This window comes from Crocodylus porosus, unplaced genomic scaffold, assembly GCF_001723895.1.
Source record: "Crocodylus porosus isolate Cpor-Errol unplaced genomic scaffold, CroPor_comp1, whole genome shotgun sequence".
Taxonomy (NCBI): domain Eukaryota; kingdom Metazoa; phylum Chordata; order Crocodylia; family Crocodylidae; genus Crocodylus; species Crocodylus porosus.
In genome coordinates, this window is record NW_017728949.1 from 83,601,110 (window position 1) to 83,628,013 (window position 26,904).

Consider the following 26,904-nt stretch of genomic DNA (forward strand, 5'->3'; position numbering starts at 1 on the left):
GGGGGCTGGGGGATTAGACAGGGCCAGCAAAGGTCCCTGTTCCCCACAGTCCCTTCCCCCCTCCTCCAGCCCCCCCAATCCCTTACTCAGCATCACTGGAGCCCTGGTGCCAAAACACACAGCCTGGCCCACCACATGTTTCAGCACCAGGGCTGAGGCCAACCATAGATACGCTCTGGCAGCCAGAGCACCTCTATGGAGGACCCAACCTCTGGTTGCCTCAGGGCACAGTGACCGTGCCCTGACCCACTTTTTTATACTTAGCTTTTTTTAGACCCTTGGATATCCAGGGGTCAAATTTTCTCCCCACATTGCAAGTTTACAGCACGGGGAACATTTTTTTTGTTCCCGCACGTGCCTGTTGCCGTTCCTCAAACGGTTTGAGGGGTGGCAAGAGGCACGTGTGTGGTCATGTGGACATGCCTGTAAAGTCAGTATCAGAGTTATTATAATCTTCACAAGGAAAGTAATTACAAAAGCGCTCAATAGTATGGCAACACATGCAGGCCTTATTTCTGGTCTTTCTGTTGTGAAAACGTAAGCAATCTGAAGTTATTTCTGGGGGTGGTAAGTGTGTCTGTGCCCTGTAAGAAATTAAAACATTCACTTAATCTCATCTGTAATGCTGCTGTTATGGAAAGTTAAAACCCTTTGTGTTCTCTTAGTCTTGCTCAGGGTGCATGTCTCTCCTGTTCACTGCTTCCTTAACAGCATTTTTCATGATCCATCAAGTATTAATTGCCCTTTAAGTAAAGGTGCAAAAGTTTTGGTTTATTTATTGTTTAGTGACATGGAGAGGGGGCAGATACTAATTTCATTAGCTGGTCCTAGAAGTTTCTCACTGGAAGTGGATAAACAGAATTGGCCAGCCTCTTCCTTATTTTTTTATGCATGATTTTTTTCATATAGTATGAGTACAATGCTGCTGTTAATCATACCAACAAATTGCTTCATTCAGTAAAATATCATTTCAGCTGCATATAATTTTCATATGGAGAAAATGGAGCAAATCACTTGTTCCTTTCATAGTTGTCTTGATGCAAGAAAAGTTGTTTTCTATTGTATTGTAAATTGTATCCAGCATGCTTTGATTCTTCAATTTCTTGATGAAATGTGGGCAGCTTTTGGAGCACTCTTCCTAACGATAATGAGCTCTTCCTACTGACCTTATGTACATAGTCTAACTAAAAAAAAACCCTTTTAATTTGTTCCAGTTTATGCTGAAATTTTCTATTAGGTAGCAAATACTGAAGCAACAGAAGGCACCTTCTTCATTCACTAAGTTATCTCAGATTATGTGAAGATGACAAAATCATTACATTTTAGAAAGATCTTGAGTTCTTTTCTAAAACAAATATGTGTATGATTTGAATCTTAATAGAGGTCAGTTTGGTACACTTTTAAACTTAATTAAAAATCAGTCAGCCAGGCTGAGGTGTGTTGAGGAAAACACCCCAAATTTTGGTAGCCTTTCTTTCTCCACAGATTGCATATTTAAAACTGTTTTTAACTGATTAATTGTAAATTATTATTTAAATTGTGCAAGCACCTACTCTGGACTCATTCAAAAAGCATTCGGATGCTTATCTTGCTGGGATCATTTATCCCAAACAGACTTCTTACCTATGGTGGGGGGCTGGACTCAATGATCTCACAAGGTCCCTTCCAGTCCCTAATGTCTATGAAATCTATTAAATTAAAGTTGATGAGAAGGAAAGTATTTAGGGGTATTTAAATTTATGCCAAAGAGCAGTGATGGCTTTTGTACTGTTGAAGGCTGTACTGGCATATAACTAAAAGCAGAGGAGCACCTAACTTCCATACATTTTTGCCCATGTTTTCAAAGACAAGCAAAAGATAAGTGTTAGTTAGCAGTCACATAGAATGGTGGGGGGAAAAGGAGTTGTGTGTTCCATACTCCACCTATTTGAGACACCAGAGTGACATTACACACAGTAGATTGTAGAGATGAATTAAAAGGTCATCATATATGCTTTGTGGGGCCTCATGAGTGATCCTGACTTCTCCATATGTGTTTAGTGTTGATGCTTGGCTGTTAGTATTCTAAGCAGTATCTGTTCATGATCCAGAAAGATTCATTCTAACAGAGTCTGCAGATCTTCAGAATCTGATAATCTATTTTCTTCCTTATGTTTTTTGATCAACAGTGAAATTATCAGTGCTTACATTTAAGTTCCTATCACTGAGTTGCTAAGTTAACATCTTAACTTTTTAGGGGAAAGTGGGGGACAGTTTACACCTCACAGAACTATTTTGACATTGTACGTAAGGTAGATAATGCTACATCGATTCTACTTAGTTCATATTTTTGAATAATTTTTTTCAGCCCTAATGGGTTGAGGAAAGAAAGCTCAAGGTTCTGGACCATAGATGACATGGGGCTAGTCATACAGATAGTCAGAAAGCCAGAAGCCAAATCAATTCAGTCTTTGCAGGTTAGTTTAAGCTGCGTAGACTGAACCAATAAGGAAGTAAACAGACATTCACTTTTGGTTCTGGAAATGCAGCCACATGCCTGTAGTGGCCCAGGCCAGAAGCCAGGGGGTGCTAAAGCACACCTCCCTGCTTGGCTGAAGCAGATAGCTTGGGCTCAGGTTAGCCCACCCACCCTGCAAGGGGCGTTTGTGGGGGAGGTGCAGAGCATCTGGGATGCTGGGGGACTGTGAGTTAACTTGAATCTGGAGGGGATCTGGAACCAAAGTTCAGGCAAATGATATAACTTCCAGGTTTCTCCTAAACTGGCTTCAGCTATTTTGAAAGTGGTTTATGTGCACTGAACTTTTGTTGTGTAACAGATTTGAAGCAGTTTCTGATCACTTATACTGGTTTATGTGTAATTTCTGTCCCTACCTTACTCGCGGAGTAAGCTGCTCACTCAGAACCCTAATACGTAGTTATCTACCCAGTTGGCCAGCACAAAGTTTCTTCTGCTTTTTGTCTTCTCAGTGCCAGTGCACAGGGCCAATTTGTCAGGGTGTTGCATGTAGCCTCCTTCCCAGACAGTCCTTCTGTGCTAAGCATGCTTGCTAGCTCTGGCATTGTGGGCACTGCATGCAGTCAGCCCCCCTGTGCTATGTGCAGTGCCAGGTCAAGCCCACAGGCTGCCTGCATATCAAGTCCAGTGGCCAGCAAATGCTGTATGCAGCACAGGGGGGGCTGGACAGGCCACACATGCTGCATGAGGCACAAGTGGCTGGCACAGGGCATTCTATGCATGTGGTACCCCACTGGATTGGCTCCAGAGCTAGCACACACAGCTGTCCAGCAGGATGTGACATACAATCATAGAAAATTAGGGTTGGAAGGGACCTCAGGAGGTCATCTAGTGGAACCCCCTGCCCAAAGTAGGACCATCCCTAACTAGATCACCCCAGCCAAAGCTTTGTCTAGCTGGGTCTTGGAAACCTCTGAGGGTGGAGAGTCCACCACCTCCGTAGGTGACCTGGTCCAGTGTTTTACTGCCCTCCTAGTGAGAAAGTTCTTTCTAGTATCTAACCTAAACTTCTCTTGCTTCACCTTGAGACTGTTATTCCTTGTTCTGTCATCTGCCATGCAGGGCTGGGGCTGGCAAGACCCACAGGCTGAATTCTATAGTACCATATGTCAGTTCCGGCCCATTGGCTGTATGTTTGACAACCCTAATTAAGCCTTTAGGGACACAAGAATCCAGTCCAAGACGCATACCTCCAGGAAGATGTGTTTTGTCAACTGCATTGAGACTCTGGGTACTTGTCCCTAGGAAATCAGATGTGGATCTTCCTCCTATCTTCTGAAATGTCATAATGGAGTTATGTTCTCTGTGAGAGATGGGTCTTTTGCACCCTACTAAATCACTAAAGAAAATTTCTCCAAAGCTTTTTTCTTCTGTTGGGGAAATGAGACGTGTATTGCAGTAACTGAGGTACATGCGTTCCCTGCATCTCACCTAAGATTAGGTGTGTTCTTTTTATCATTTCATGCTTTGTTTTGTCAGACAGTTGAGTGGTAGGCTGCTGATGCTTCTGCTCTGATTGATCAGCCAGGCTGGGGAATGTCAAGGACCATATACCCCACAATATGAAAGCCATTTTGTTTACACAGTCTATAAAATAAAAGTTTTCAAGGGCAACTTTTCAGATGACCTGTTGATCATACCCACTTTGGAGTGTAAAGGTAGGATGATGCACCATATTGCCTTTGCTTGTGTATAGGTAAATTATTTTTCCCATGCTTTACATGTTGGATCTTTAGCCAAAGGTAGATTTGATTTAAATCAAATTGATTTAAATCACAATTTCAGTTACTGGTCAGGAAGCCTTTATTTATCATTGTTTTCTTCAAAAAGTGTATTCTTGTTGTTTGATACAACCTTAATAAAAATTTTCCCAAACTGAGTCTCTTTTACAGTCTCAATACTCTGAAATGTATTCCTTAAGACTTCTAAAACATTCTACTTAAAATTTTTCTCTTCCGTTTCTACTGCCCCTCCCTTCTTGCATTGATCTCCAGACTCTTCTTCCTTGCCCTGATCTATTCCACCCCAACCATTGGCGACATGTAGTGGGCACATGCGGGGTGCACATGTACCCACTGAGCTTGGCAGTGCACCCCCTGCAAAAAGCGCCATTGACACTGCCAGTGGTCCCTGCGAGTGGTTGCCGCTTGCCACCCCACCTGCCCCCTCACCACCGGCACCACCCGCGACATCCGCCAGCAGCCCTCGATAACTGCTGGCAGTGTCTCCGGGTGGTCACCAACCACTGGTCAGTGCACGCCACCCCCCGCCCCCCCGACAGTGCTGTGGCCACCTGCGGGAGCTCACTGCTTGCCACCGCCTGCAAGAGCTCGCCGTGCCCCCCAGCCTCTGGGAGCATGCAACATTCATGACCCCAACAATCTTCTATTCATTTAACTTGAAACTTTGCACTTGTAGAGAGCGGCAAGGGCTTGACTCTGTGTACACAAACTTGCAGAGACACAATAGGGCTGGTGGGTCGGTTATCAGGTCTATTCTCTTTCATTTCCATATACTGCTGTTAACAAAGATGTTATCTCTGGAGACACAAATCCACAGTTTGAGAACTGAAACTAAGCATCACAGAGATGCTTAATGGGAACTTCTAGACTGAGTACTGAGTCCCACTGGGTAGAGAGTTTGGGTTTTTTTTATTCTTTACTAATCTATAGAGGAACCTCTGGGAACCCCATAAGATTGGGCCCCTAACAGTCTATGGCTTGTGACCTATTTATAAAAAAGTTTCTAAAAAAGTTTACATAAATATATTGTCTCAAGTTATAATCCCTATTCCACAATGATATCTTTGAGCTCTAACATATCTTAAATTAAAACTATCTTTATATAGGTTTTTGTTTTTAAAGCATCTTAAGAAAAAAATCAAAAAATGTGATTACATTCTAAAAATCTGATTTAAATAAAAATCCAATTTAAATTTTAAAATCCAATTTTTTTTAACTGTTGATTTTTATCCACCTGTTTAACAGTGAATGCTATTTTATATTTGGTATTAAATGCTGCCAAGTCTCTTGTGATCTTTCAACATTAAATACTGCAATGGGATTTTCTTTTTAGGAGTTCTTTGGAACTTGTCCTCATGTGATGCAGTAAAAATGACAATCATTAGAGATGCTCTGTCTACGCTAACAAACACTGTGATAGTTCCACATTCTGGATGGAATAATTCTGCCTTTGATGATGATCATAAAATTAAATTCCAGACTTCTCTAGTTCTACGCAATACCACGGGATGCCTGAGGTAAATCACTGCATACTACAAGATCCATACTAACATAATAGCCAAACTGTACAACAGTGAATCCAGATTCTTTTTAAAATGCAATTTCTTAAACCATGTAGTTATTATATTCTTTGTAGTCTGCTTAGTTCTGTCATTCAGGCCAGCACTGCTTCTTACTCATCCTTGTTCAGAAAACAGCATAAATACAAACTTAGACCTTAGGAGAGACCAGTTAGAAAATGCTGTTTCAGCTCTTTTCCTGAGCGTTGCATTTCTGTTGTTTTTGTTCTCAAATCATACAGTGACCTTTTCCTTATTAACAGTAACTAATATAACCAAAGTCATAATACTAAAAGAATTTTCCATAAGCATTTGAAACAATTTGAATGAAGTCTCCTCTACAAAAGTAATGTGATATTATTACATCACTGGTAAGGTTATATAACATATAAAAAAGATTTTAATTTTTCTGCAAAAGCCATTTAAATCTTAGAAACGAATACAAATAATAAGAGGCATATATACTTTTTATGAGAAATATAAGAAAGCTTAGTGACTGTGAATGTTTAAATGTAGTTAACAATAAGCAGTGCATGAAATTTAGTTAATGGCAAGTTAAAATTGCATTTCTAAATGATTCTTATAATGTATTATTGCTACAGGTAAGAGCTAAGATTACTATAAATGAAAGATAAGGCGAAGCACTTATTTTCTGGGGGTCTTTATCTACTTTCCTTTGCACTTCACAGCAGTACTTTTTGTATAGCCAATTTCACTTCTTCCGTTACGTGGGTGTTTCACGCATCACCAAGATAGAAGAACACTTGTAAAATAGAGAAATTAAAAATAACCAAAAAAATCAATTACAAGAGAACTCAAGGGCCCGAAGTAGTGAATCCACTTGTGTCTTTTTCCTTTTTTTAAGTGATTTCACACTGACTGTTTCTTTAAACTACAGTGTTGTGATACAGAGCTCTGCAGTCATCAGAGTGAAACTGAGGGATTTCTTTGCACTTGGTGATGGCTGGTCATCCCATACCCTGGAACATCGCTAGACTATTCCTGCCAAAAGTGCTTCCCCCCCCCAACTTGCAGATTTTTATGAACTACGTATAGTCTATTTGTTTGCAGTGCACTATATTGAGCTAAGTGGCATATTTGTAATTTCCCAACGTAAATTATCAGCCAACTCTAAAAAAGCCCTTCCTTTTGCAAATTATTTGATTAATTAAAACACTGTGTTGATATATGTATGCCTTTGAATACTGTACAGTCTTGATTTACATTCTTGCTATATTTTAACACTTCAGGAACCTAAGCTCTGCAGGAGAAGAAGCACGGAAACAGATGAGGTCTTGTGAAGGACTGGTTGATTCATTGCTGTATGTGATTCACACATGTGTGAACACATCAGACTATGACAGCAAGGTGTGGCCACATTTTAACTAAATAATTCTTTGGTACCAAACCAGTTGTCTGATGTGATTCTGTTCTGCTTTGTACAGTAGAATTGAACCACTTGTGGTGTACTTACTTTTGCTGACCTTTTCTTTTCCAGCTACATTTATTTATGCACAATCAAATCCAACTGTGGAACACACTTATTCTGTGTGTTTGATTTGACAATGTTGAAGTACTCCCTCTTTGGTAAATAGTAATAATATTCAGTGCTTAGCATGCCTTTCACCTTCAAAATCCTTTTAAAAAATCCTGAATTTATCACTGTAAAGTGGGTGACTGTTATCACATTTTTGGGAAGGAAGTTTACAAGATTATAATTTGTCCAAAGACAAGGAGAGAGTGGTTAGGCTCAAATTTAGAATTTGGGGTTCCTGGTCCAAGATTCTGTGGTCTGAAAGCTTGATGCATTTTATGTGAAAGTGTTAATTACAGGTTATCTTCACACTTTGGGTTCTAGACAGTGGAGAACTGTGTGTGCACACTGAGAAACCTGTCCTATCGTCTAGAATTGGAGGTACCTCAGGCACGCCTACTGGGTATTAATGAACTGGATGACTTGCTAGGGAAAGAATCACCAAGTAAAGATGCAGAACCAAGCTGCTGGGGAAAAAAGAAGAAGAAGAAAAAAAGAACTGCACAAGAAGATCAGGTTTGCTTTTTCCTTGTTTAAAAACTTGAGATACTGTTTTCCTGATAGTAGAGAAGTATGTGTGGAGAAAACTGTCTATAAGAGCATAGTGACTACCTCCAGCACGTAAAATGCTGATGTTAAGATAGGGCTGTGTTAGATTTCCAAAAGAGTTCAGGTGCCATTTAGGGCTCTGTGAAATGACTGTTTCATTGCGTTTTTGCATTTGGCATTTCAGAGGGACAGTCATTTGTTTTGGTGTTTCAGATAACTGTCCTGTTTTGATTTGGCCCAATCTGTTTCAGAGTTTCAACGGTGTTTCAGTGTTTCAGCCATAGGCTATAATGGGAAATCACTAAAATGCCTATAACATTACCATTCCTTGCCTGATTCAGATGACAGGAATTGCAGGAATGGTAGCCCCTTCTGAGGGCAGGAAGCCTGCCAAGTTTCAAGGAGATAGTTGCAGAGGATTTTGTGAAACTGCACCTCAAACGGTTCAAAGCAAATCGCACATTATTTGCCAGCAGCGGGAGCATGCTGTCATTCCTCATGCAGATCCAGGGGCCTGTGCCCCCCAGAAGGAGTCTGGCACAACCCTGCAGCCCTCCCAGGGCGCGCAGGCGCCCACGTCTGCATGTAGGGTGACAGCAGGCTGCCGCTGCCAGCTGGGGCCAGCACCAGCACTGCGTTCTTCCCTGCACTTGGCATGGAGTGTGCTGAGCAGACGCGGTTGTGGGTGCTGGCCCTGGCCCCAGCCAGCAGCAGCAGCATGCTGTTATCCGCATGCTCCGTAGCCGGTGAGTGCAGAGCTTTAAAAACAAAAAAACACTCATCGGCTCTGGCAGCAGCAATTGGGATCTCTGGGCACTCATGGCAGAGCCCCCCCTGGACAGCGAGGATGGCTCCCCCCCCCCACCTGGCATCCATGCAGCACCTGTCCCATGGTGTGGGTGCAGCACAGCTCAGCAGGATGCTGTGCACTGTCCGGGAGTTGGAGCTGATCCACCTGTCAGCTAGAGCTCCCAGTTCAATTCCCCAGCTCTCTAATCATTTCCCCAGCTCTTCCTGAGGGGTGCAGCCCCCTGATCTATGTGCAGAGTTTCAGTGGGCTGCTGCTGCTGCTGCCGGCTGGGGAGATGGCCCAAGCCGCCATCATCCTGCATCATCTGGGGGCCCACGTCCCATGGGAAGAGCTGAGGGCAGTGATCAGAGAGCTGGGGGAAAGATCGAGGAGCTGGGTAATCAAATCGGAAACTGGGGGAATGTTCAGGGACTGGAACCTTCCTCCGTCCTGCAGCTCGATTCCCCAGCCTCCTGATTGCTTCCCCCAGCACTCTGATCATTGTCCCAACTCTTCCTGGAGACTGCGGGCCCCCGGATCTGTGCGCTGGGTTTTGGCAGGCTGTGCTGAGCGGCTGCCACTGGCCCCAGCCTGCAGTGACAGCCTGCTGAAACCCCACGTGCAGATCAGGGGCCTGCACCCGCTGGAAAGAGCTGGGGAAATGATCAGAGAGCCGGGGAAACTATCTGAGAGCTGGGGAATCAAACTGGGAATTAGACATCAATACCAGAGCAGTCCTTCCCCCCCACCCTATTTCCATTCCCTCTTAGTTTTTGTTTCCCTGCAAGCCCGGCTCCAAAACTCTGAAGTTCTCCAAAACATTTCCAAAATGTTTTGCAGCCTTCTGATTCATTTTGGAGCTGTCCTGGAGCCTTCCATTTCAATTTGGATTTGGTGTTTCAGGTACTAAAATGGCCCAAAACATTTCTGAAACAAAACAGCTGCTGAAATTTTCACACAACCCAACTAAGCAGCCAGCAGCTTCTGGCCTACTGTCACTTAATCAGCAGGGCTGGAGGATATCCTCACCAGTGGACCCTCCCTGGAACACCCAACAATAAGGCAAACACTACCTCTGTCCTCTGCCCCTTGCATAGATTGGGGTCATTCCATCTATGCAGGGAGTAGGAAGCAGTGGCACAGGTGTAGCACAGAGCAGTGGCACAAGAAATTGCTGCCACCACTTAAACAGCATATGCAGGCTGGAGCAGTATACCTCCAAGGCTTCCTGACAGCTTGCTTCTGGACAGACTATCAGAGCCAGTGCTCTTCCTCTCTTCCTCCCCCTTGGAGGGAGGAAGAACAAAAGACTGGGGGATGCTGGGTGACCCTGAGAGAAACATACAGCCATTCAAGCTGGCACACAAAAGCTTCCTGGGAGAGAGAACTTCCTGGCTGGAAGTGTTACCATTGTTTTGTGGATAAACTGCTTTCTTCCATGAAAAACCCCTTGAACACCTGTACACTACCTTATCTCTGATGGAAGAAAGGCATTTCTCCCAATACAAACATAACACCAAACCATAGCCTCAAGTAACTATAAGCCTGTCAGCCCTAGATTGATCCTGAGCAAAATAGTGGGATAGTTGATATGGGACTTGAATAATAAAGAATTAAAAGAGGGAAATACAATAAATCCCAGTTAATAAGGCTTTATGGAAAATATCCTGTTAAACTAACTTGATAACTATTTTTATGGGATTAACAAATCAGTTGATGAAAGTAATATTGTGGAGGATTTCAGTTTTGTTCGAACTGGTGTGCTAACAACTAACACGTCTTTTGGTTTTTTCCCTCAGTGGGATGGAGTTGGCCCTATACCAGGATTTTCTAAATCTCCCAAAGGGGTGGAAATGCTATGGCATCCATCTGTGGTAAAACCATATCTAACACTTCTAGCAGAAAGCTCTAACCCAGCCACCCTGGAGGGTTCTGCAGGATCTCTCCAGAATCTTTCTGCAGGCAACTGGAAGGTATTACATTAAGCTCATCCCATAATCTTAATAGCTGTTTGAATTTCCCCACTTCCTCCTACATGTAAACCCTAATTGTTCTCTTTCAACAAAATATTAGCACTTGTGTGTATTGAATATATAATTTGCTGCCATGTGTATGTTGACACATCTTCATTAATCAGTGCCTTCAGTGCTCATTCATACAGTGCACAGCCTGTATTCATATAGTGTACATACAGTACATATCACTGTTCCTCCACAATGACCAAGAAATTAGTCCCTAAAAGTGCAGAGCAGTTCCTCTGAGTTGAAGGTTCTTTTAAATCTACTTTGAAATCAGCTGAAAGTACAGATCCAGAAGCACAGTAGGACAGCTTTGCACTTGGAGCAGCTGTGGCACATGGGACAGTGCAGAGCTGCCACAATGCTAATTATGGTGGTGCAGTCAGCCTGTTTTTGCACTCTGCTATAAAGGTAGAAAAATAGCCCCCCATTAGTTACAGTACTGTGAGTATTCATTAAAAGTCAAGGACTGGCCTCCAAGTGCATCGCTTCCTTGGTGCATGTCAGTTTAGGCAATCAAAGGAGATAAGCACGCACAGGTGCTGAGCAGAGTCTTTCTTACACCCATAACTGGCAGTATAGCATGCACTTTTATAACTTTTTGCTAGACCTGTCTTGAACAGGTGGACAAACATGCCAGATTTTAAAGTGTTATTTGTGATGTGGACAAATATGTTCTTAGAATTCAGATGAGTTTGGAGGCACTCGATTACTTGAGGGTGGGGGGGGTGTCATCTTTTATCTAGTGAAATAAAAATATGTTTAAATAATCTTTTGCGCTGTTGGTGCACTTTTACTGTACAGATTTGCCTAGCAATCAAAACTGCCTTATAAGATAGATACATACTATCCCCACTTCACAGAAATTTATTTTCACAATGAAAAGAAATACAAGTATGGCAGCAGGGAAAGGAGACATCTTGTTGAAAGTGGCATTGAAATCTGTGCCACTGTTTAAAAACAAAGTAGTATTTTCCCCACTGAATACAAATGCCAGAGAACCGTTTAACTCTGAATTTTGGTGGAAAATTGATGCAGAAACAGAGGACATGAGCCAGATGTAAACATAAAACGTATGGCACCAGTTTGTGGGAATCAGGACAGGCTGTTTCTTAGTAAGTTATGGTAGTTGACACGCTTAGTGTCTATCAGCAAGAGTAGGACACTTTTTATTATTTGCTGCTGTACTCTCAGCATACACTCACACTTGTAGCCCTCACATATGGTTCATTGCGAAGGCACCACAGGACATCTCTTTAATCACTTTTATATATTTGTCAGAAAGAGATAAAAATACTCATTGCTTTCTTTGCTATACAAAAATAGCTGACATTTTTATCTAGGACTTTTGAGCATTTATCGCAGATGTTTTTGAATCAGCCTTTTTCCTAAAGTATTCCCTTCTTAATAGATGTAATGTTTTATGTCATCCATTTAGAACAGTTAATCTAGTCGTTCATGCTTTTATTAATTTTGTGTTTTTAAATATTCTTCTCAAATGGGGAGAATTCAGTGGGCCAAAGACAGGCAAGTTCTAATTCCTAGCACCTGTGCAGGAACTGGGCACCTCTTTATCATTTGTGCCTTTGAAAATCTCCCACTAAAGCACTTAGGAATAATAATACTATATTAAAACATTATGTTGATGTTTTAAGATGGCAGGTTTGTAAGTCATTAAGTATGTGTATTAGTTTGCAGCATATATTCGAGCTGCTGTCAGAAAAGAAAAAGGACTTCCAATTCTTGTGGAACTGCTAAGAATGGATAATGATAGAGTTGTTTCTTCTGTTGCAACTGCCTTAAGGAACATGGCGTTAGATGTTCGCAACAAGGAGCTGATTGGTAAGTTTGTCACTGACTTGCATGTTCAGTCATAGCAATACAAGACAATCTTTCCTTTGATGCACATAAGGGATTTTTTTCCTTTTGGGATGAGGTTCCCCTGTGATCTATGTGTTCCCTTTTATCATATGTCACTAGTGTCGCACACATTTAATCTTGACAGCAATAGGTGTTTGGAACAACATTGTCTGTTAATTTGCCCTTAGCCGTCTTACAATCCCTTTACAACACATAGGAGTCACTTGAACTCAAAGTAAATCAAATAAAAAGTTATCACTGTAGAACATGATGGAAAATGCAACTACTGTTCCTTGGAGCCAAAACAGTAACCTTCTCAGCCAGCCTCAAGGTTGTTCATGTACTGTAAAGGATTTAACAGTCCAGATCTTAACACATAATAAATGTTTTGTTCTGATTATGTTGTATTCTTCATCTCCTACTAAAATACATGTTTCCATCAAAACTCAGGTGTGGGACCACATAAGAGTAGGAGCATACGTAATTGATAGTGCTACTTTTCTAAATCATTAATTATTTTTGTTTCCTAAACTAATGATTAGCACTTTGCAGCTCCAATCTGTGCCCTTCTCATCTGGGATACATTTCAAAGGGAACATAAGTATTTGTCCTGCCCTGAACAGGAGCCTTGCAAATCCACCCAGAGGACGGGGCACAGCACATTCTGAGAATGCCTCAGCCTTAGCTTCAGGCTGTTGTAGTCCAAAAGAATCCCACAAACATCTGTCATGATGCAGAGAAGCTTAATTTTCATATAACAAGAAATAACTCGCTGGGATTATTTTAAACCAGTGTAATAATTATGCAAGTGCTACTTGCACAAGTAGGGTACAGTTTGTACAGATAAATATAAATGCAGTTGAAAATACAGTTCTATTATTTATTTATGAAGCTTACTCAATTAGGATACTCAGAATACAATGCCATAATCTCATAATTATAAAAATAATCTTGGCAACCAAAAACCAATATATAATGTGTGTTTTGAGTAAAGATTGCAAGGAAGTTATTAATGCAGCTCTATGAATATTTTCAGTTTTCAAATTCTCTGACCCTATTCAATCTGGACATACACCTAGCTATGAGATGGAAACTGCAGTAGCTGTACTGATCCGTGAACTTCTGGGCTAGGGACAGACATTACACATAAACCAGTTTAAGTGATCAGAAACCAATTTAAACCTGTAACAGAACGGATGTTCAGTGCACATAAATGGGTTTGAAAATGGCTGCAACTGGTTTGAGATAAACCTGGTTGAATGTAGTATATCATACTTAACTGATTTGGGTCAAACTGGTTTATGCAAAGTCTGTCCCAGACCCCTTCCTGGTTCAAGTTAAACCAGACTCCCCCAGGATCCTGGCATGCTCTCTGTGCTGGGCGGGGCTCTCTGCTCCACAGCAGAGCTGGCTCCTCCCCTCTGCTCCCTGGCAGAGACTGTAGGCATCTGCCTGGCTTCCCCCTACTCCCTCACCCCTCCCCGCCCCTCCCCATTCCCTGCTAAGCAGAGATTCCCCTCTCCTCTCTGCTTTACACAGACACCTCAGCATTAGCTACATACCACATGCTGGCTGCAGTCTGTGCTGTGGGAGACTAAACAAAGGCAGACAGGACTGTGTCTACTTAGGGCTTTTTGGAACTAATCACCAGCTAGCTGGTAATGTTCCTCTATTCCTTCCTTGGAAGAAGAAGAGCTTGAACTAACGGAGAGAAGCTTTTGTTTTCTTTATGAGCTGATAAACACTGAGTTAGGGGTGATGATAAACACTGTTATCAATTGCCGGCTGGGGGCGTGGGGTAGAACCCCTCTCTAATCAGAGTATCCTGCCGGGGCCTGGCCACGCCTCCCCTCAGCTCAGTGCTCTGGAAGGGAAGGAAGGGCTGCTCAAGCACCCCCCAGTTTTTAGCCTGAGCCACTGCAGGTATGTGTCTGCATTTCTGGGATGTCTCTGAGGTTACAAACCGGTTTAGCCTAGCCAGGTTAAACTAACCTGTAAAGATTGAGTCAATTCAGGCTCAGGCTTTTTGAATGTCTATCCCTAGCTCTGCTGTCTGTAGTTTGTGTTGACATTATTAGATATTTCTATTGTCTTTGACCATATAAAATTTATCATACTTTTGAGTTAATCATAACTTGTTAATCTCTGGTGACCTTTAGCAGAAGTGAATAGAATCACTTTGAAGAGGTTTTCCTCCGCTAAACATGGGAGGAGCCAGTGGTTATTGTAAGCTGTTGTTTGTGTCCCTCAGGCATTCTCATATAAGGCACTGATGAAACGTACTTTCTCCCCTCTCTGATACACTCTGAACAAGGTCACCAAAAAGTTAGTAAAAAAATGTGTTGCAATGTCTGCGGCATCCAGATGATACTCAGCTGGAGTTCCTTCCATGTAGGAGAGATCACTGCTGGCAGAGTAATCTCCCAGAGGGCCTCTCAGCTCTCTGTAATGTACGCTTTCCTATTCCCTCCCTCAACTCCCAGAGCCTGCCTTGGTAACCTTTTAGATATGCTGGAAAACTGATCCTGTTTTCTATAGAATTTCACAAAAAGGATGGGATTATTTGTTACTACAGAACCATTTGTTTTTATGTTTATTTTATTAAAATGGGAGCCAGTTGCAGTTGATTTAAATAATCTATTTTTATTATTTTTACTAGGAATTATAGGTCTTATGAATGGCTTCCAGAGGTTCTTCAGTCTTAATAAAATCAAAGCAGAACTGCTGAATAGGCTGTACTCTTTGTGTCATTACATTTAGCTCTGACATTTTTGTTAGCTTGTTTTGCATGGTTTTCCATTTCTTAATGGTTTTGTTGAACAGATATTCTTAAAAACAAGATTGGGCATGTTTACTGTGAAAGCCATATTTGCAAAATGTGTCCATTGTCATGTAAATAGACCTCCTATATTTGAAAATGTGTGCCTAATATTTTGCACATCTTTCCCAATACTGTAATAAAAATATTCTCTGCAGACAGATAGAGAAATATTGCTCATAGGTAGCATAGGAAAGTAGAGCCAGAAGGGACCTCACAAGGTCATTTAGTCTAGCCCCCTGCTCATGGCAGGATTGTCCCTGACTAAAGCATCCCAGCTAAATGTCTGTCCAACCTGCTCTTGAAAATTTCCAAGGATTAAGATTCTGCAACTTCTCTAAATAGCAGACCATCCAATACTTGACCATCCTCATACTAAGAAAATTCTTCCTAATCTCCAACCTAAATTTCCCCCTGCTGAAGCTTGAGGTCATTGTTCCTAGTCCTGTCCCTTGGAGTCACAGATAAAAGCCTGTATCCATCCTCTCTGTAATTGCCCTTCAGGTATTTCAAGACAGTTATGAGTATTCTCTTCTCCAGAATGAATAGCCATTGATGTTTCAGCCTTTCTTCATAAATTCTGCTTTCCAGGCCCCTAATCATTTTTGTTACTCTGCACTCAACTCTTTCCAATCTGGCCACATCTTTCTTAATGTGTGGGGCCTAAAACTGGACACAGTACTCCAGGTGAGGCCTCACTAGTGCCGAATAGAGCAGGAGAATCCTTTCTCTTGATTTGCAAGCAATGCTTCTGTTACTACAACCCAATATTCTGTTGGCTTTTTTTGCTGTTGGCTCATAATCAGCTGACTGTAATCCCCAGGTTCTTTTCTGCTGTACTGCAGCCCAGCCCATCATTCCAGTCTGCATTTGTGCATACGTACAATTATTCCATACCAAGTGCAGGGCTTTGCACTTGTCTATATTGCATCTCATCTGGTTGAATACAGACCATTTCTCCAGCCTGTCGAGGTCAATCTGGATTCTAGCCCTGTACTCCAGACTATCTACAGCTCTACCTAGCTTAGTGTCACTAGCAAATTGGCTAAGGGTGAACTCAGTCCCATCCTCCAAATCATTAATGAAGGTGTTGAATAATACCAGACCCAAGACAGACCTCTGGGAAACCCCACTTGATACCTCCACCCAACTAGATATTGAGCCATTGATGACTACTCATTGAGCACAATAATCCAACCAGTTACATATCCATGTTACAGTGCTTTTATCTAGTCTCCATTTGCTTAGTTTGTTAATGAGGGAGCCCTGGCAGACAAAAGCCTTGCTAAAATCAAAGTAATTCACATCCACTGCTCTCCCCCCATACAAAGCCTATCACCATTTCATAGAAGGAAATCAGGTTGGTCAGGCATAACTTGCTCTTTGTGAATCCATGCTGGATGTTTCTGATCTCCAGGGATCTGGGTTTTCTGTTTCCTATGGGGAAAATGTGGGAAAATGCAGACTTTTTCCTCTGAAGGAGAAAAGCATGAGAAACGATGGGTTCCCTTTGCAAGCTGTCAGCCTTCAAGCCTCCAAAGGGCTGGAGGGAGCGGGAGGAGAGCCATCACAGACAAGGGGCACTACAGGCATGTGTGTGCATACACATGTATGTGCTGGCCAGGCAACATGGAAACAGCTCCCGCAGTTCCCTCCATGTAAGTCTATGGGGGAGGAGAGCAGGTTAAGGCCCCCAACAGTGAGGGAGGGCTCAGACTAAGGGTGCTGCCCAGCCGGGCTGTGCATGAAGCCAAAGAACAGGGTGGGAATGCAGGGTCAGTTGGGGAGCAGGGTGGAGCCACAAGTGGCTCATCCTGGGTGTAGTGGTGAGGGCTGGCTCCCCGCACTGCACACACTCCCAGGGAGAGGCATGGGAGGACACATTCCCCCCAGATTTGTGCATGGGATGGGGTCAAATAGAAGATGCCCACTGTGCTTCCTACCCTGCTGCCCTCCCCCCAGGGACCCCCACAGCCCAGCAGGTGGGACCCCGCACAAGAGAGCAGAGAAGGGCAGTCAGACTCAGTGCTGCTGTCAGGAGCCCCACACTGCTATGGCAAGGTGCCCTTTGCACCACCACTGCTGCTGTCAAGTGAGCCAGGGGCACCTTGCCATGGTGGCATGGGGCTCCCAACAACGGCACTGAGCCTGCCTGCCCTTCTCTGCTCTCCTCTGCTGGGTTTCACCCATTGGGCCATGGAGGCCTCCAGGGGGAGGACAGCAGGACAAGGAGCCCCAAGCCTACAACAAGCAGCCCACATTCGCAACCCCCCCCACATCAGGCTCTGCTCTGTCCGTGTGGCCCTTGGGAGCAGTGGTGGGAAGCATGATTCCACTCTGGCCACAGCATCTGCCATCTCCCACAGGTGGTGGCTGGGCTCAGGTGCTGCTGAGGGGTGGGGGCAGGGAGCTGTGGGCCCTAGCCCTGGTCCCGTAACCCTGGTCCCATAGCCATAGCAGCTGGGGTCCCCTCTGGCAGGGTTGCAGGGGGCAGGGGCTGCAGGCCGGGAGTGAGGGGCACTAGTAGTACTGTGGATGGCAGGCTGCTGGTGGGGAGTGAGGGACACCAGCAGGGGGCGGTGGGCTATAGGTCAGGAGTAAAGGGCCACCAGCAAGGCTGGGGGCCTGTGGATTTGAAGTGAGGGGCAAAAGTAGGGGCTGAGCACCAGCATATCAGAGTTGCTCAGCACCACAAAGCAGTGGGGCCCAAAGCCACAGCTGGGCCTGTGTGCTGGTGAGCAAAGGTGACAGGGGAGCTCTGATTTTCTGTGATAAAAAACTAAAATCAAATGCCAAAATATATAGGTACAGTATTTAGAATGTATTATATTATAAGTGGTTGAGGCATTGATAGGCTTCCAAATTGCTTTAAAACTGTAACTGTATCAATAAAACATTGTGTTCAACTGATACCTATATATATAGTGGTGTTTTATTTTAATCACGGAAAAACATGGATTTGGGGGGGTTTAATCAGAGAATTTGCCATTTTTATCAGAGAATTCTCAGTTTTTAAACAAGAAAACCAGGATCTCTTCTGATCTTGTTCTCTAAGCGCTTTGCAATAGATTCCTTGAGGACCTGCCTACTCCATGATCTTTCCAGGCATCAGCATCTGGTTGACTGATCTAATTCCTCAAATCCTTCTTCTCACCTTTCTTAAAGATGGGCACTGCATTTGCCTTTTTTGAATCATCTGAGACTTCACCTGACATCCATGACTTCTCAAAGAGCATAGCTAATAGCTCTGAAACTCCTTCTGCCAATTCCTTCAGTACCCTAGGATGCATCCCATCTAGCCCTACTGACTTGAAAGCATGTGGTTTCTCTAAGTAATCCCTAATTTGTTCTTCTGCTGCTCTAGGCTGTTTGTCAATATCCCCATCTTTGCTATTAAATGCACTTGTCATCTAGTGACTGCCCCCATTTATGAAGACTAGAATAAAAAAAGGCATTAAATACTTATGCCTTCTCTGTATCATCTGTACCTAGATTCCCTCCTGCATTCTGTAAGGGATCTATTATTACTACAGTCTTCATCTTACTCTTGACATACTTCTAGAATCCCTTTTATTGCCTTCATGTCCCTTGCCAGCTGCATCTCAAATTGTGCCATGGCCTTCCTAATTTTTCCCTGCACACACATGCAATGCTCTTATACTCTTCACTAGTACTATGACCAAGGTTCCACTTTTCATAGGATTCCTTTTTTGAGTTTCAGCTCATTGAACACATTCCTGTCTAGCCAGTCTGGTCTCCTGTTGCACTTCCTATTCTTCCACTGCTTCAAAATAGCTTACTCCTGCACCTTTAAAAGGTCCTTCTTAAAATACAGTTAGTTCTCCTGGACTCCTTTTCTCCTCAGATTTGCCCCCAGGGGATCCTGCCCGCCAGAGTTCCCTGAGTTTATCAAAATCTGCCTTTCTGAAGTCCGGTGAATTGCTGTGTTTTTTTAATGGAGTCAAAAAGCTTATTTTTTTGTTGCATTTCTTTATGGTTAAGGATCAGGGTTTCTCCCCAGGTACAGTATGTAAATATAAAGTTAAAGCCCTTGTGTAAAGTTTTATCCGTTATTTATCCATTATTCACCATTATATATAAATGTCTTCAATAAAATCCATTAATAGCCATTCAGTTATCAACATGGGCTAAGCAGAAAAAATATTGACTTTAGCTTTAGTAATTTTCCTTGTTTGCAACGTGACTATGCTTGTTTGTTAGGCAGTAATTGAAATCTGAAAGAGTCCAGATCTAATCTTTTGTGGGTGAGGAGCAAGGTGAAGAAAACATCTATAAGAACTGCTTTCAAAATTACCGAGAGTGTCTCTATGCTCTGGGGGCTGCTGCTGCTTTACAAAGAGCATCTGTACCTGGGCCTCCACTGCAGATATGGCTCCATTCGCAGGACGAGTTTTGCTGCTGCCAGAGTGCTGCTCCCCAAAACGGATGCTTTGCTGACAGGAGCCATCTCCCACAGGCAGAGCTGGATCCACATGGGGGACTTCAGCAACAGAACGACATTGTCTATAGGGGGTGATCTTTCACCTCATAGTCAACAGAGCCCTGTTGGGAAAATAAATGTGGACAAAACCTATTTACTAGTAAAGTACAGGTTTATGTCTACCTAAAAGTGTAAAGACTTTCCAATTAATAATATCTGTCAACAATTAAGATAGTGTTTGAATTGAGGACAAAAGTAAATGATAATAAGGTCCAATATTTTCTTACCCTTTTCATCATTTTCCAACCATTTTAACTTAGAACAATTGACAGCAAAGTGTGATTGGCCAATAAAGATCCACTGATTCAAACCCTGCTCGTAGAAGATTATATATTTCTTGTGCATTCCCCTAAGACCCAAGTTGTTCTAAAAGATTCATAAACAATGTTATTGGAACGTTGTTTCTCTTTTGGTGTAAAACACCCCAGCTAAAGTAAACCTAACTAAATAAATAAGCATACATATTTGAGTCTCTCTGTGTATATTGGCATGTTGCCATGATATTTATTTAAACAGCCTTTCTCTAATCTAGTAGGAAAAAAGAACCAATTGTAATTCAGAAAATAACACTACATTTTCTCTTGCTTCTGTGTGCCATTTGAATTAGTATTGTATTCAACTTGGTGGTGGTGGTATTTATTCTACATTCCTTCATTATTGCCTTTAAACTTGTATGTTTCTTGTCAAGATACTGATTTTATAATTTTTAAATACAAATAGAAAACACATTTTCTAACTTGGTTTTATTTATGGTTCTTTGTAGGTAAATATGCCATGCGAGATCTAGTGAATCGCCTTCCAGGAGGCAACGGCACAAGCATATTGTCTGATGAGACTGTAGCAGCAATCTGTTGTGCTTTGCATGAGGTCACTAGTAAGAACATGGAAAATGCCAAAGCTTTGGCTGACACAGGAGGAATAGAAAAACTTGTGAACATAACAAAAGGAAGGGGTGACAGGCAAGTCAGCAGCAGGGCTCACGAGTGAGATGTTTCTTATTCCATTTCAGATTTAAAAAGCACTTGAAAGGGAATTTTAAAGAGAAAAAGGATTCATTACCATGTTCCTGGTTTGCTGACAAAACTAGTAGTCTCCCATAGCTGCAACCTGTTAGGCAAGGGAAAAGGCTCTTTGGCATCTGTTTCGTTTTGTAATGTTATTTCCATCCAGGTCCTGCCAGTCTTTCTCAGGGCACAGTATACTGGGTACAGGCCAGGATACTGTCTAAAGCTTGTGGGGGCTTTTGCTATAATTGGAATCATTAGAAACAAAATAGCAGCCCTCTGTTGCATTCTGTTCATAGAACATTGTTAGTTGCAATGTCAAGCACCCACAAGTTAAGAAACTGCAGAGTTAAGGCTGCTTGTGACTTTAATTCAGCTTCTCCAGACCAGTATATTGTGATAGTTGCTAATCCCGTGAACCTCTGCTTTCAGCAGCACCCTGCTTTAGTCAGTGTGAAAATAAATAGTGCTTACTTAGTGAGCTATTTTTATTTGCTCATCACTGATCCTGTACCTTATTTACTACACCATTCAAACCTTCTTCTGAATATAAAACGTATATTTCTTCAAGAGATTTTCCATGGCACTCAAAATATAATATTTGAGTATGTCATAAACATTAATTAGCATTCATAATATCCATGGTAGGCACAGTCAAGTTAATGTCAAAAGCATTCAGTTATTTTTGGTGCCCAAGGACCTGATTTTTTTCAGAACATCTAGTATGTGTGGTCAAGAACAGCACCCATTGATTTCAGTTGGAGGTGAGAGTCTGCAGCACTTTTGCAAATCAGACCTTAGTCTCTCAAGTCAGGCATCTAACAAATGATGGATCTGTGCAGAGTTAGTATTCTAAGTGACTTACGAAGCTTCACATAGGACCGCCGTAAGGTTCCATTCTAGTTCTCCAGCATATCATTCAAATACTTTAACCACAATGAAATCTTCTCTTATTGCTGGCTATTCCCTGCCTTATTTACTATACATCTACCAACTACTGGAATAACTTAGGCAAGGATCCTGGAGTCAAAAAGTCTCAACCACTGCACCCCCTGATTCATCCCCAGAGTGGGTCCCTCCATGTACTTACTGAGGTTGGAGTCTGCAATAAAAATGGTGTACAAACATTATATTAAATGAAAGGCCATATCATAACTACACACTAGTTACATGGGCATTTCTTAACTGCTATTCTTAACTTGATTTTGGTTCCATTCCCAGTATTGGAGGGAAACATGCTCTAGTGGGCACAGAATTTTCTGCACATAGCCTTCTTGCTTGCCCTCTCCTGCTCCAACTCCCTCCAACCTATACCTTTCCCAGACCAAACTGAATTTTCAAAGGCTTATAAATTGCCAAGATATAGGTGAATTTTTATAGCAAAAGACTCATGCCTAACATGGGAGCCTGATCTGGCAAATTTCAAGTCACTACTTACAGGGGTACTAGCACTTTTCAAAGAACAGGTTGCCAACATTTTTACCATTGACAAAACAGTCAAAACAATGGATTTCCCTGCCCTCATTTTGGAAGTGGCGGAATTGTTTGGCTGAAATTAAAAAAAAAAAAACAGGCTGAACTGAATGCCCAGATCCATAGCAGGGACAAGTTCAGTCCACTGGGTAACACTTGACAGACTGATTGTAAGTGACTGAAAACAGGGTCTTAGCAGGGGTGTTTGGCAACCTTACAAGGTGGTGCTACAAGTCCTGCCTACCTTTCTCTTTGTTCATGATTGTCTTTAAATCAGATGTAATAGAGTTGTAATTATTTGTTTTAATGTTATTCCACAGAACTGGTACAGCATAGGCAGTAACTATACTAACTGCCCCACCCTACCTGTCCATGTGCTACCGGACAGACCTGGAGGAATCATATCTGGCATAACATAAGTGTAAAGGCCATGCCTGAGTAGTTGTAAACCAGCCTTTTTGCTGAGACCTATCACCGTGACCCCTAGTAGTTGTGATTTGCCTCTAAATTGCACTAGGAAGTGGCTCAGTGAAGCATAGTGCATCCACCTAACACATACTGAACTCCAAAATAGATGTAATGTAGTTGTCTGGGGGCAGAACTGAGCTCACACCAGTACAATCTAGGCACACTTATTGTCATGCATTGCATCTGTTTCTGAGTTCAGCATACATAGAGCAGCCTGTCGGGCTTCACTGAAGTGCTTGTTAGTATGGCCCAGAGGTGGTGTCAACATGTTGATATGCATTTGTTCACTGGGAATTAGACTGAAATTACCCCGGCTTATTTCATGGCTGTAGCAAATCAAAGTGAAATTCACATATGCACCGTTTGCACTTTCTTTACATACTATACACTATAACAGTATTTTTTATTTTCTTAGATCATCATTGAAAGTGGTCAAGGCAGCAGCCCAGGTATTGAATACATTATGGCAATACCGAGACCTCCGTAGCATTTATAAAAAGGTAAATTACAACACTGCATCTGAAAAAATCAGCAGTCATCTGGAAATCATTCCACAAAGATTTGAAAGCATTTATTTTAATGAAATGTAATTCACTCTGGTATTCGGTTCTGCTGCCACTTCACAGGATGGGTGGAATCAGAGTCATTTTATTACACCAGTATCAACATTAGAGCGTGACCGATTCAAATCACATCCTTCTTTGTCTACAACCAATCAGCAGATGTCGCCTATCATACAGTCAGGTCAGTATCCTTCGTGTTTTTCTGGACAGGCTTGCTGAGGGACTTTGCCCCTTATGGGGGACCTTGTTTCCTCTTTTGAAAATCTGCACTCTGCTTTTGATTTATTTGCTGTTACGTTGTGAAATGGACATCCCCTGTGTCACAACCATATTTTTCCTTATAAACAGGAAAAGGTGGGTACTACTTGTAGAGCCTGTCAACTCTATCTATTAATCACTAGTCTTGTCCTTTCAGATGCACAAATGCCTAGGCTGTGTGCAGAACTTGAGATCAATATGGAAAACCAGACCTGAGGTTCCCTGCAGGTTCAGGCACTATCTTATTAGGCTAGAAGACCAGCCCAAGGGATCTGTCACAGTTAAACTCACTAAATGAGGAGGAAACAGAACACTTAATTCCTGCTTTGTTCTGTGTCCAAGGCTGGGAGTATTAGGATCCACATTTTCATGACCCATTTCTTAGCTGTATTTGTACATGAACATATATGTATGTTTGTGTGATTTTAGATGCATTATTGAGAAGCTGGATGCACATTTTGTCCTTGTTAAACTGTCAGTCTGACTGAACAGATTAAAACAGCCTTATAATGATGATGGTTATATGTATATAACATGCATTTAATATTTATACTATAGGATGGTAGAGACCGCAGTTGGGAACTGGGTTTGGGCTTCCTAGCCATTGTCCAAATATCAAAATAGATATAGTTCCTTCCCTAAAGGACAAAGGGAAATTGCCCCATGTTGCCCAGTCTGTGTGTGTTTCTGGTATTACTCAAAGTAGCTTTTTGTAAAAATATCAAGTATTAATATAGTCATTTGCAATCCCTCCTAAAATGTTACCATGAAACAACTCTGTTTTATGGCCCAGAAGGCAAGAGTATAAGTGAGGATTGAGAACTCAGCCCCTTAATCACTGTGGGATTAAAGCAGAGAGATGTAGCATCATCAGTATTTTTAATGTGGCTGTGGAAAAAGTGGTACAGTAATTATGATTTTCTTAGCACTGAGTGAAGGCATATAGCCTGGACCAGCTTTTTGTATATGCTGATAACCTGACTGTTGTAAGAGACAGAAGATATGGTACAAAGGATGACTTAAGTCTAAGAAATAAGAATAATGGTTTAAGCTAAATGAAGATAAAAGCAAATACATGATTGTAAGCCAGCATCTTAGACAAGTTAACCTAGCAGCAAACAACCATAGATATCAACAAGTTTGACAGTTTAGACACTTAGAAACACTAAACGTTAATAACATTTTGGTGAGGGAGAAAAATAAGGCATAGATGCAAAGCAGCAGTGCCTGTTACTTTTCTCTGCAGAACATTTTTATCTCTAAAATACTGAGAAAGACAAAGTCCAGATATTCAAGACCACAACAAGACCTATTATTTTATATGGCTGAGAGACCTGGGTACTTGTCAAAATGGAAAAAGACAGTAAAATACTCTTAAAAAATAAAATAGAGGCAAATTTTTGAGTTAGGGAGATTACTTTGTGGATATTTGCTATGTTCAACTTGGGAGGTCTGTAATGGACCAGGCATAGTAAACAGTAAAATCCCAGCAACTTCACTGGCAGCATGTGACAGGTGCAGGTCCCAGGTGCAGTTGTGGCTCCATAATGCCTGCCCCAGCTCCAGCTCTAGGGGCCCTTACCTCCTTTACTTTTCCTGCCATGCCTTTGATGTTATTGTCTGGAAAGGAGGGAGGCTTCCTGAGGGACCTAGAGTGAGTCTGCCATTCAAGTGGTGGGCTTCAGCCTTCCTGGCCTCCAGCCTTTTGCTCTTGCTGAGCCCTCTAGCTCTAGTCCACTGACCAAACCGAGCTTCCGGGTTTCCAACTTCTAGTCTGGCCCTACAAGACCTTTATTTCTGCTCCTTTCTTGGGCTGTTGAGCAGAGCTCTCTAGGCTTTCTCTCTGGGCTCCAAGCCCTATCAGTGCCCTGCCCAGGCGCTGGGCTCCCTAGCCCCCAAAGTCTCAGTCCTACCCTTCTCAGGTTCTCTGCAGCTGCTGCACACCCCCTGCAGGTGCCATGGGACCTCCTAAATCACCTCCATGATCCTCCCAAACCACCAGGCAAAACTGGAATCAAAACACAAACACAAGCCCTTCTGACTCTAACAAAATGCCAGCTCAATCCTGGATCTAGATCCATTGCTAGCCCTCATGTCTCTAGCTGACTTGGGGCCTAGTGCATTCAGTCTGCCTCTAATTCACAGGCCCCTCCACAGAGCTGCTTCTTGTTCAGCTCAATAGGCAGACTTGCCTGGCCAGCCTCTGGGGCTGCCTCATCTGGTAGGGATCCTGCTTTTCTGTGATTTAAAAAAATCCCCAATTTTCAAGTTAAAAAAAGTAATCCAAAATCCACATTTTTTAGTTATCACAATGAAACACCACTATGTATTAGTGGCGTTTCATTTTAACCATGGAAAACTGTGGATTTTGGGTTACTTTTTTAACCTGAAAATTGGGGATTTTTTTATCAGAGCAAACCAGGATCCCTAAGAGTTCTCTCTCAGACCCTGCTGCTTTTCCGGTCAACTGACTTCCTCAGGGTTCCCTGCAAGTGTCTCCTAATTAATGTAATCAGTCAGTCTCTATGGCAACCTAGCTCCAGTTGTCCCCTGCTTCCAAAGCAGTGTTCTGGCTGGGCTTTTGCTCTCTTAAAGTGAGAGAGGGCCCCAGGCTCTTTGTTAAACAGGGCATATAGCTAGGATGATGGCAGATGAACCAGTCCAGTATCTCTTAGAAGGCCATTCTTATGAATTTGACCCTGTAGGTATTGAAAGAGAGGATAGAGACATAATATTGAGAAAAGCCTAAAACAGAGGCAGGAATTATTTTGGAACCACGGCCGTTTATTGTGTTTTGGCAAGCTGTCGAGGGATGCCTGGGTAGCACTGTCCCTTGACAGGTGCCCCACCCCAGTCGGCATCTTGTGACCAGAAGTCCCGTCACCTAACCCCGACCTTTGCCACGAGAAGTCCCTCTCCTTGCCCCCCAAAGTACTCCTTTCAGCAAGGGGGTTTGCCAGCTAGAACTAGAAAACCACCAAATTATATTCTAAAAAGTGAACATCTAAAATGTTTATTAATTTGATTTCAAAAAATATTTTGTCCTGGTTTACATGTGTTTGTGCACTGTACATAGAGGGGATCATATATAATAGCATAATATGAAGCCTTACTCTTGTATAGTGTGGCAGGGTGGGTATAGGTTTGTGGGGACTGTAGGTGTGTGGGTATGTGGGGTGGGAGGGAAGGTGTGATTGTGTCTGCTGGGGGTGGATAGGTGTGGGGGGTGAGGGAGCATGTGGGGGTGTGTAT

The 26,904-nt window shown here is 42.5% G+C and overlaps 1 protein-coding gene across 6 annotated transcripts in view; it reads left to right on the plus strand.

The window, feature by feature from the left end:
* The window catches only part of PKP4 (plakophilin 4), a 173,386-nt gene that overhangs the window by 135,743 nt on the left and 10,739 nt on the right, over window positions 1-26,904 (plus strand). For all 6 annotated transcript variants that reach the window (XM_019553923.1, XM_019553924.1, XM_019553925.1 and 3 more), the window contains exons 11-18: window positions 5,591-5,774; window positions 7,067-7,184; window positions 7,675-7,866; window positions 10,489-10,662; window positions 12,399-12,549; window positions 20,650-20,845; window positions 23,247-23,331; window positions 23,458-23,575. In XM_019553923.1, coding sequence (XP_019409468.1) covers window positions 5,591-5,774; window positions 7,067-7,184; window positions 7,675-7,866; window positions 10,489-10,662; window positions 12,399-12,549; window positions 20,650-20,845; window positions 23,247-23,331; window positions 23,458-23,575 — 1,218 coding nt within the window. The remainder of the gene's footprint in view (window positions 1-5,590; window positions 5,775-7,066; window positions 7,185-7,674; window positions 7,867-10,488; window positions 10,663-12,398; window positions 12,550-20,649; window positions 20,846-23,246; window positions 23,332-23,457; window positions 23,576-26,904) is intronic.